Genomic DNA, 12,061 nt, shown 5'->3' on the forward strand with positions numbered 1-12,061 from the left:
CTGCTATTCCTTTAATTGGTCAGAGCATCTTGCTTAGCTTAGTGATAACCTAGTATGTAAAACTCTTCTCTTCCATTCAGTATGACGTCTAAATGCCAACTACTGTATATGTTGCCCAACTGCAGAAATGACAGTGTGTTTTCACAGAGAAATAACTTGCTGTTGGACTTACTGAGAAACTGTCTGCTTCCAGCTTGGTGCCTTCCTGTAGCAGATTTTTAATCTTTAATAGAAATTTTGGTTTTAAGTGATTTTTTTTTTCTCCTTATACAACTCCATTATAAATGAGTATTTTGGATTTTATAGAGTTCCTTTTTTTTTTTTTTTTTTTAAGAACTGCCACATTTTCAAGTTTGGTTTTTAATTTTCAGACATAAAAGGATGGATATGTCATACCCATTTCAAGTGGAGATTATCCTAGGTTATATAATCAGTGAGCCAAAATTGGATTAGAAACCTGTCTCCCTGTTTCCAGCCTGTTGTTTTTATTGGCTTATGGGTGATGTTTGGTAGGCAGGCAAGGTGATAAATTTCCTGTACTGAATTATGAAACTTATTTCTGAAGTTACAAATAGATCACTGAATTGTGACATTTTCCCATGAATTTAATGTTTTACCCAGGTTTAATTCTTGCAAGTATGTTTTGTTCCTGGTACTTAGCATTCTAGGTTTATCACTGTAGCTGCTTTTTTGGAATTACAGTACCTCGTCACTGTTTGCTTCTGTGGACCACCCCTCACAACCTACCCCTCTCCCCTTAAAAATACTTTTAAACATACTATATGGTATGGAAGCTATTTTCTTATAAAAAGGAAAGGAGAATTAATCTCTTTGAGAATTACAGTATTCCTTTCTATAATATGTAATCATTAGTGTCTCAGAAACTGGATAGTGATCTTAGAGGGGCTAGTGCCACTACCATTACGGGTCATAGGTCTCTTTATTTTCCTCTGTAAAGTACCTTGTGCAAGTACGTTGGGAGTTATATGCCTATAAATCTACCCTGGCAGATACATATTGACATAGATAATGGTGCTTGACAGTAACTGAGTGCATACCGTTGCCCTGTGGGGGGTCAGCACACTTCCTCTGTAAAGCTTTGTTGGCCACGTGGTCTCTCCTGCAGCCACTCAGCTCTGCCATTGTAGAGTGAAAGAGGCCGTAAACAATGTATAAATGGGTGGGAATGTCTGTGTTACACTAAAACTTTACTTACAAACAGGCAGAGGGCCTCTTTGGCTCTACAGGCCTTAGTTTATCAAACCCTGGTTTAGGTCTTTTTCTAAGCACTTTATATGCATTCACCCAGTTAATCTTCACGACAAGCATTTGAAGTTAATACGGTTATTATTTTCACTTTACAGATGAGTGTATCATAGCTTAGAGCAAAGTTATAAGAAACTTGCCCAAAGTCACCCATCTGCAAAGTGGCAGTTCTGTAGTTCAAATCGAGTTCTAAATCCTAATTTTAATCACTATGCAATACTGCTTTTACATAGTTTTATAACTTGCTTTCATCATGTAACATTTTCACATGTATTTCACATTTAACAATTATTACTGAGTACTCATATGTGCCTGGTACCAGTCTAAGTACTAGAAATAATGGGTGAACAGACAAAAATTTCTACCCTTATGGCTTCCATACTACTAGTACGGAAACATACTATTATAAATCAAATATAGATGTAGTAATAGAGACAGAGGGGGCGTGCTGGGGGCCCTGGCCATCGTAAGTTTAAATAGAACGGTTGAGGGAAAACCTGGCTAAGCACAAAGACCCGAAGGAGGTGAAGGAGCGAGCTGTCGGGGTATTTGGGAGGAAGGCGGCCTCCGTGCAGAGGTAGCAGCACAGGCAAAAGTCCTAAAGCAGGAACATGCCTGTCAGGTTTGAGAAATAGTGGGGCTGGTACAGAGTAAATGAGGCCAAATTACAGTCTTGTAAAAGCCATTTTAAAGATTTTGCTTTTAATTTCCAGTGAGATGATGAACTGCTATCTAGGGTTTTGAGCAGAGAAGTGTCATCATCTGTGTTACATTTTAACAGTTGTTCCGGCTCCTGTGTTGAGAGTATATTAAAAGGGGCAAAGGCTGTTGCAGGGAGCTCAGTTAGCAGATTATTGCAATAATCGGGGCACAGATCAGGGTAGTGAGAAGTGGTCTGACTGTGTGTGGCAGATGTTAATGAGAGATATGTGGATGGATTTGGAAATACCGTGTGAGAGAAATAGCAGTCATAGATGACTCTAAGGTTTTGGGGTTAAATAATGGGGAGGATGGAGTCTCCATTAACTGAAAGGGGGAAGACTGAGAAGGAGCAGATTTAGGAGTGGGGAGAGCATGGTGGAGGGCAAGAGAGGGAGTTCAGTTTGGGCATATCAGGTATGAGTTGCTGTTAGACTTGTAAGCAGCAGTAATTGGTAGATAATTAGATAGGTCTGGATTTCGGGTAAGAAATCTGGGTTGAGGTTTTAAATTTAGGAGTTTTCAGTGTATAAATATTAAAAATTCAGTTATGTCAAATGTGAGGTTGGGTTAACATGAAATTCATGACCTAACAGGGAAAGCCTCTACGGTTAGCTGGCCTGGAGTTGAGGCAGCCTGGCTCCCTGAGCCAAATCCCTGTAGATCTTGGCTACGGTTAGGCACCACCTAGTGGCTGTCGTTCATTCTGGCTTAAATATCAGCGGGGGCTCTTCTGGCTCTCTGACTGGTTTGGATTTACAGGACAGTGACCTTTAGTTAGTTGTTAGTTAGCAGTTAGTTGACTAGTTGGCACTCATTTTATCAACATGATTCAGGATGATTGGGAGAAAACTGAGGTTGTGGGGATGTGTCCTCTACGTTTTCTAAGAAGGGGTTATCTACAGTTTCCCTCCCCAGCCTCACTCATGTCTTCCCTACCCAAGATCAGAACTCTAGTCCATCCCTGTATAGTACCGGGGCTGGGTAGAAGATGCAGGAACTAGTTACACGTATTTCTGAACTTCAGTTATTATGGGGCCAGAAAATTGGATGAGACCTACAAAAGAGAAAGCATAGATAGAAGAATGAAGAGTTCCAGCTGTTGAGCTGTGAGCCACTGCAGTCTAATAAATCCAGAGACTGAATTGGAACAGCTGGTGAGGTAGAGGTGTGTATCCCCACATTTCAAGGAGAGTACAGTGATCACCTTTGTCAAATGTTGCTGATAGGCCAAGTTATATGAGACTGAGACTTGACCATTGGACTGAGCGTAGAGGTTGTTGGTGACCTTGATAAGCTTCTTAATGGGGTGGGACTAGAATACGTGGCAGAGGAGGTGAATTGAAAACAGTGAATATAGACTACTTTTTGGTGAATTTTTGTAAAGGAGATCAGAGGTAGAAGGTGATAGCTTGCAGGGGAAGTGAGGACAAAGGAGGAGATTTGGAATTTCTAAGAATGTAAGAGAAATAACGGCTTGTTTTTTATAATTGATGGGGATGATCTAGAAGAGAGGAGGAAGATAATGATTTTTGTTTATAAAAGTAGTATGTTCTAGAAAACACAGTTAAGTATGAGGAAGAAGATAATTTACACTTCTGCCATCGAGATAACTTGTTAATATTTTTTCGTGTCACTTTTTTCCTTATTTTTTATTGTGATATAGTTTACATACCATAAAATTCACCCTGCTAAGTATACAATTCAGTGGTTTTTAGTATATTCACAGATTTGGGTACCCATGACCACTATCCAACTCCAGAACATTTGCATCACACCCAAAAGAAACCCATAACCATTATACTCGCCATTTCCTCCTTCAACCAGCCCCTGGCAACCACTAATCTACTTTCTGTTGCTATGCATTTGCCTATTTTGGACATTTCATATAAATGGAATTTTGTAATATGCGGCTTTTTGTGTCTGGCTTCTTTCACTTTGCATGCTATAGCACGTGTCAGGACTTTATTCCTTTTTATGGCTAAATATGGTATATTACTTTTAACATTCCTACAAACATACGTACATATACTCTTAGTATTCTCTTTAACTCTTACAGACTGGAGTCATATTTTTTATATAGTGCCATCTTTTTCACTCTGAGTATTTTCTCATATTACATAATCTTTGAAAACATTTGTAGTGCCTGCATGGTGTTATTACTAGACAATGTAATTTATTCAACCTCATTTTATTGGACATTTTTATAGTTCTGTGTTTTAAGGAGTTTCATAACAACCTGAGACGAACCACCTTTTTCTAAAACCTTATTCACATATATGATTTTTATCCTTTAGTAAAAATTTCTAGAAATAGTTAGTGATCAAAGGGTAAGTATATTTTTGAAGGCTCTTGGCAACGTCGCTAAATTGCTTTGCAGAAGGTTGGTTGCGCTAGTTTGCACCACCATGAGCAGTATGTGAGATGCTTTTCTTATCCTGAACACTACTGGTAGCTGTCACTGGAAAAAAGTTTAATTAGATGAAAAATAGTATCTCTCTGGGTTGATTTGAGGCTGTCTTTGACGGTATTGCTACCAGTAAGAAAAATGTCTAAGAAGACATGTTTACTTGGAAGTTTCCTAAAACCACCTAAAGTTCTTCCTGACAAAGTCAAACTTATTATGGTATATTTATTTAGCAACACTGAAAAGAACACGTATTAAAGCAAGTTTGGCTGTATCTTTTAAAATGAAAAATTTAAATTTCTGCTTTATTAATGTCTTGGAAAGGAGTTGGTTTTGATCATTAGTATTTTTTAAAAAGTCTTTTGTTGTATTTTAGAATTAGTGATTTTCAACTACTTACTCAGTTAAGTTTTTGTTTTATGAAATTCATATCCTTGAAATGTGACTATTACACCATCCCATAATTGCTTATTAGGGATATAGAGAGTTTTTAGAAATAACATTATAAATTAATACTACAGAAAAGTAAATACAGTACTAATTTTTAAATTTGGGTTTTTAGAGAATATAAGAACCCAAGTACAGTGGCACAGTTTTGGACAAATGAAAAGAACATTGGTTTCACTTATCTTGAAGACTTTAAAACATAAGATAAAACCTAATATGTCATTTATAAATCACAATTTATATGGTACATTCTAGAGGGTACCTCTAAGTTTTTAATTACTTAGATCTAATCTACATTAAATTTTTTAAAGTACATAAGTATTTCTAGTAGTTCATTTTTATTTTATATTAGTCTTAAGGGAAAATGTATGCTTTTATTATTTAAGGTAACTCTACTGGGAAGAGTCTAACTTATTATAGAATCTGTTATTGTATTTTTCCTATCTAGTTATGATAAATAAGACAATAATATTTCATTTTATTGAGCTAACAGGAGATTCAACCATCCTTACCTGTCAAAAGGTATATAGAAAATCAGCTATTGTACACTTCGGTTGTCAAGCTATATTTCAAGATAAATTACTATGTAGGTAGGTGGGTAGATGGGTTTATTTATATTTATATCTATATTTATATATATAGTATATATGATAAGTCACTAATCACTTCCCTAAATGGAGAACTGAAGGAATAGTCTTACAGATATAGGAAGGGATATGTATTTTTTTCATGAAGCATTTTGTAATTGTTGCATCCGTGGTGAAAGATAAAATGTAGTATTTTGCCCTGTAATTATTGTTTTAATTTTTTTCAACCCCTGTGAACAGTAACATATCTTATATCATTATATCATATCTTGTCTGTGCATTGGTCAGCCTCTTGATTTTTTTGTTTGTTTCTGATTACTCTAGGTTTTTGTGGATTTGTAAAGCAATTATATTAGTTTTTTTAAAAGATTTTTAATTTTGCAAGGCAAAATAATGATAGCTACCATACATTGTGCTAAGCAACGTTATGTTATTAACTCAATATTAAGTTATTCCATGGTACTGAGATTGATATCACATTTTACAGATGAGGAAACAGAGGCTTAGAAAGGTAACCCAAGGTTACCTAGTTAGTAAGTTAGGGACAGAACTCGCACAGAAATCCAGGTTCATTTTAAGTATAATCCTTCGTTGCTTCTTATTTTATTGTTAATAATCTATAGAACTTTTTCTGAAGCCAGTTGAAGATTTGGAAATTGAGTTCATTCCGTTAGTAGAATGCTTTCTTTGTACCGCAGTGAAATAAAACCAGCCCTTTGGAATAACTGGTCAACTGTTATTCAGTAAGCTACTTGAGAAATTGTTTATACTTTTATGGTACACTGTGAATTCTTTCCATTGTTAAAGAGTAGAAAAACAGATTGTAGATTTGTGTTAACATTTCCAAATATATGTTTGAAACAGATTTGGCAACTGATCGGAAGCTCTTCCGTTTGGTCTCCAATGATTCCTTCATCTCCATTCAGCCGTCCTTATCCTCATGTGGACAGGACTTACCAAGAGACTTCAGTGACAAAGTGAGCCTGCCAAGTCACAGCCACCACCACCACATCGAGCAGTCTCTATCCAGTGCCTGTGACACAGAAGTAGCATCTCTTGTCCCTTTACATTCACACTCTTACAGGAAAGATCACCGGCCGCGAGGTGTGCCACGGACTTCTAGCTCTGCTGTGGCTTTTCCAGACACTTCACTGAATGACTTCCCTCTGTATCAGCAAAGACGTGGGTTAGATCCTGTTAGTGAGTTAGAATCTTCCAAGCCTCATTCTGGATCCAAAGAATCCTTGGTGGAAAATTCTTGTTTATCTGGGGAATTTCAGCTTGTTGGTGAGCTGAAAAACAGTAATTCTCAGCCACCTACCAAAAGTGGGAAGAGCAAACCCTTGAAAGCAGACAAAAGCATGGACAGCTTGCGGAGTCTGAGCACGCGCAGTAGTGGCTCAACAGAGAGCTACTGCAGTGGTACGGACCGGGACACTCACAGCACCGTCAGCAGCTACAAAAGCGAGCAGACCAGCTCCACTCACATAGAGAGCATCTTGTCAGAGCACGAGGAGTCTCCCCAAGTGGGAAAGAACACTGGTCAGAAGAAAGAGTGCTGTGCTGAGCCAGAGGACAAGAGTAGCTGTGCGAGTGACAAAAGGACTAGCAGTGAAAAAACTGCCTTGGAAGTGAGTACGAATAGTGGGGTTCAAGAAGCCAAGCATTCTAATAGCTCTGATGATATGCACAATCAGAAAGGTCTCAGCGCCTCTGCATCTGAAGAAGCCAATAAAAACCCCCATGCAAATGAATTCACTTCACAGGGGGACACACCACTTGGGAAAACTGCTGAAAACAAAGAGGAGGAGAGTGATAAGCCAGCTGTTTCAGTGGATTCAAAAGTTGGTAAAGATGTTGGTGGAAAGCAAAAGGAAGGGGATGTACGACCTAAATCCTCTAGCTTAATCCACCGGACAGCCTCTGGCCATAAGTCAGGCAGGAGACGGACAGGAAAAAAACGGGCTAGCAGTTTTGATTCAAGTCGGCATAGGGACTATGTGTCCTTTCGAGGTATTTCTGCTACCAAGCCACATAGTGCTATATTCTGTCACGATGAGGACTCCAGTGACCAAAGTGACTTGAGCCGAGCGTCAAGCGTTCAGTCTGCTCACCAGTTCGGCAGTGACAGCTCTTCTAGCACCACTTCTCATTCATGTCAGTCTCCCGAGGGCAGATACAGCGCCCTAAAGACCAAACACCCTAAGGAGAGGGGCACCGACCCTGAGCACGCACACAAAGCCCATCTGGGCCCCGAAGGAACTGGCAAAAAGCGGACAGCGCGGCGGACTTCCAGCACAAATAGTGCCAAGACTCGGGCCCGAGTGTTGAGCCTGGACAGCGGCACAGTAGCGTGTTTGAATGACTCCACGAGGCTCATGGCACCCGAAAGCATAGAACCCTTAACCACTTCAAAATCAGATCTCGAGGCCAAAGAGGGAGAGGTGCTAGATGAGCTGTCTTTATTGGGACGGGCTTCCCAGTTAGAGACAGTCACTCGATCTAGGAACAGCTTGCCAAGCCAGGTTGCGTTTCCTGAAGGCGAAGAGCAAGACGCAGTCAGTGGAGGTAAGTAAATTGCAGGAAGAGATTTACCCAGGAGTCACTGTCATTTTTGGTGCTATTGATTGGAGTACCAATTTAGAGTGTATTTTGTGTTAATAGCCCCTCTTCCACTATGTTGTTAAAATAAACTTTCTTTCCATGAAGAAGGAGATGGTTATCTTAGAAAAGGTTTTGGTGTGAACACCAAGAAAATGTTTTTTCGTTGTATCATTTGAGTATGTCAGTTTGTTCTTGAGGGCATTCACCTTTTCTAAGCCATTTGCCACCTGTTAATGTTTTACCAGGAGTAACAAAGAATTGGTCCCCTTCCTCCTTTGTACAGCCATAGCAACAACAAAATGTAGAATTTTATTAGGGCGCCAAACCATTTTTAGTTCTCTCTTATACAATGTGTGCTACTGAACTTTCAGAATCAGGTCGCTCAACCTGTTATATAAGATTTGTCCAAATATTACTTTAGCTCTGACTGTGTACTTTGAAAACTTGTGGCTCTTTTTTTGTCTGTCTCTTTGGTTTTATTTCTTGCTTACTCAAGTTTTAGGCATTAAAAACATTTTATTTTTTTTCTGTAACTTCACATCAAATTTATTAATCAGCGTTTATAGTTTATATTGACATTTATTGTCCATTAGTGGATATATGGTGCTCCCTATGATAACAGTGATGCTGTTCTGATTAAAGTAATAGCTTATTTATTTCAGGTTTATGAGGAATTGTGCAAAATTTGATAGGTGATTTTATATTGTCAGTGTGTATTGGCCATTTTGTTTTTTCAGAGTTGTTTCTTGGTATTTCCTTCTGCCCAGAACAGTTTGCTTACTGTTTGGTTATTATGGAGTCTCATTCTTGACTAGAATCAGAAGAGTGAAGTCCTGTGTTGCTAGCTAGCACGTGGCTTTTTTATCCTCCACCTCATATCCTTTAATAAAGCTTATATCTTTAGTTTTAAAGTTTATAGTCTGTTGGTGTAGTAATGTTCAGTCTTTTATGAAAAGTTAAGCTGAGTTTTTTGTTTGCACAAACATTCTGAAACAAGGAACAAGCTTTTTCTCTCAAAGAATTCTAATTTCACCCACAGTGTTTTAAAAGTCCATAATGTGGTAAACATTCTCTTCTTTTGGTATAGTTTCTAACAAAGATTAATTTCTAATGGGAATGTAAAAAAATGATCTTTAGTACCTAAGGAAGAAACTAGTCTGTCAGACCTAAATATTGAGAACTAATTATATCTGAAGTTATAATCATTTGGTGACAATATAATAATTAAATTCCCTCAAGTCTTTGATATGGGTATCATTCTGTTTTTTATAAAAGGTCTGAAATGCTTTTAGTGATTTCTCACACAAATCATATCAGATATGTTCACAATATGCAAGAAACCATTGGGTTTTAAATTATAGCTTAATTTTTATTAAAGTTGTCATTAAAATAAATTTTAAGAGTGAATATGCAATGATAGAAAAATATTGCTGTTCTAAATATTGTTGAAATGTAAATACTAAAATATATGTAAGACCTATAGTAAATCTTATGTCTTTGTCTTTAAAATGCCATTTCCTCTTCACAGGGACGTGGGGCATTCTGTTTTTTAGGAAAAGTTATATGAAGGTCTTATTTGCTTCTCAGTGCTGATCTTTGACTAAGATGAGCCCTCATTTTTCGAGATTCCAGCTTTTGTTTGTGTTCTTATTTTTTTTTAATAAAACAAATCATCGACTGTTAATAAGAAACAAATAATGAACTAAAAATTTCCAGGCACTTTAGTGGAATAAATGTAATCATCTCCGGGCTGTTAAAAAACATTTTTTGCCAAAGGAAGGCATTGTCGGGGCTATTTTTCTTTGAGCTTCAGTGTGTTTAGAATAAAAATAAGATCAAAACTAAACTGCTTAAACGTATTGGATTTATATTTAGTTGGTTTTCATGACATTTTATGAGGGTCTTGTTTGGGCTTTTTGGATGATTGGTGGTAGTGGGAGGGGATATATTTTGGTTTTCATTATTTAAAAATTATATAGACTCCCAAGTACTTTGTAAAATTTATTAGATTGTTACTTCTTTTTGATAATTAGGAGAAATTTTTCTTGGCTATCTGTTCTGCTTTACATACTCTACTCCTGAAATGTGTCAGCACAACAGAGGATACTGCTTGACCATTCACATGGCTATACATAAACCATAAGTAGATTTTATCCTAATGAATTTGGACGTGTTAATGAGCTCTCTGATGATTTCTTTTTGTCTTATCTTTAAGCTGAATGGGTGTTGGTCCTGTGGAAGGATGGAACTAAGGAAGTGTACTTTAAAATAGTAAAATAAAATATTCTAAAATAGCAGGTACCTAATACAGTGACATGGAGTCATACATCCTTGTTAGTATATGGGCTCATTGTAGTTGTGACTCCGGGAAAGCTGCTTACCTTCTTAAGCCTTGGCTTCCTCATCTTAAAATGGAGATGATAGTAGTTTCTATCCCATAGGGGTTTGTTTTTTGTTTTTAATAGATCTTTATTGGAGTATAATTGCTTCATGATACTGTGTTAGTTTCTGTTGCACAACAAAGCGAATCAGCCACATGCATACACATGTCCCCATGTCCCCTCTCTATTGAGCCTCCCTCCCACCCTCCCTATCCCACCCCTCTAGGTGGTCACAAAGCACCGAGCCGATCTCCCTGTGCTATGCTGCTGCTTCCCACCAGCCAGCTATTTTACATTAGGTAGTGTATGTATGTCCATGCTACTCTCCCTTCGCCCCAGCTTCGCCCATCCTACAGGGTTTTTATGAGGACTAACGGAGTTAATAGATGTAAAATGCTTACAACAGTGCCTGGCACGTAGTAACAGCTTAATAGTGCTGATGTTTCTATTTCACAGGCCAGTCTGTTACACTACTCATATGTATCCTGTCCTTAAAGTTGAAGAAAATGATTAGATATAGAAAAACATTAAAGATACTCTCATTGTGCCATTGTGAAACTCAATAATAGTAAAAATAAATAATCTGAATTCCTAATTTCTTACATAATACCAAAAAGAAAAATATTTTTATTAACATCTAATCTAGTAATACGGATTTTAATCTTACCTTGGCAGCAATAGGTCATATAACTTTTCTTTTGATACTGAGTCACATAGCAAATGATTGTTTTCATAGGACGTCTCACCGTTGATCTAGTACTTTGGTTAAAATTGGATTTCATCCATAATGTTCTGTGATTGCTTAGACAGGAAAATTTTATATTCAGGCTAAGACATTTCTATTGATGATCTCTTGTTTTTGCATTTAATTTTCCTTTTATAATTATAAAACATATCTTTAATAACTTATGACTAGTATTTTAGGAATAAAAAGTACAGACAAGTTATATACGATAGAAAATTATCCTGTTTTCTTTTGGGTAACTTAAACTTATATGTTGCCTGATTCAACAGACTGTAAAGAGCAACCAGAATAGGAAGGTTTATATTCATTCTGTTATTCTTTGTATTTTTTTCTGAATTTCTCAACCTCTGTTTTTCTGTTTGAGAAAATTATTTTAAATGTAATACTTGGGTCACTATTTTATAAGCATGAAATAGGATCCTATTATAATATTTTTGTGTTAGGAACCAAAGATAGTCTTTTTTTAAGGGAATATCACTTTATTTAAAGAAAAACCAAACCTTCTTGATAAACAGTTTATGAGGGTTTGTACCATGCATGTAAATTTGATCCCAAATATCATTGAAAAAAAAAGACAAAGACCACTGAACAGACAAGAATATGTGGATTAAAGCTGTTTTATTTTACTGAATAGAGGGACTCTAAATTCTAAGAAACTTAATTTTCTGATTTCCCAGTCAAGATAGTAAGTGAGAAGAAGAAAATTAGTAGAAAGAGAGGGGTGCTTGTAGAGGCTAAAAATAATGACAGCAGAAGAAATGCACTGCTAATTCTACGGAAGCTGGAATAACCATACACACCAGTGCCAAAAACAGAATGGTAGGGAGTCATTAAATCCAGGGCAAACTATGTTAATTTGTTCAAGGACATCATAGTATCATAACTTAATGCTGTATTACAGTATAACGCACTAATAAATGTATGT

General features: G+C 37.0%; 1 protein-coding gene across 8 annotated transcripts in view; it reads left to right on the forward strand.

The window, feature by feature from the left end:
- PCNX1 (pecanex 1) overlaps positions 1–12,061 on the forward strand; it is a 171,179-nt gene that overhangs the window by 52,648 nt on the left and 106,470 nt on the right. For 7 of the 8 annotated variants that reach the window (XM_027111644.1, XM_027111647.1, XM_027111646.1 and 4 more), the window contains exon 6: positions 6,271–7,974. In XM_027111644.1, coding sequence (XP_026967445.1) covers positions 6,271–7,974 — 1,704 coding nt within the window. Of the gene's footprint in view, positions 1–5,313; positions 5,410–6,270; positions 7,975–12,061 lie in introns of those variants that run through there. The other variant, XM_027111651.1, reaches the window with a different exon arrangement.

This window comes from Aethalodelphis obliquidens, unplaced genomic scaffold (genome assembly GCF_003676395.1).
Source record: "Aethalodelphis obliquidens isolate GAN/ISIS:26980383/991018 unplaced genomic scaffold, ASM367639v1 scaffold10, whole genome shotgun sequence".
Classification (NCBI taxonomy): Eukaryota; Metazoa; Chordata; class Mammalia; order Artiodactyla; family Delphinidae; genus Aethalodelphis; species Aethalodelphis obliquidens.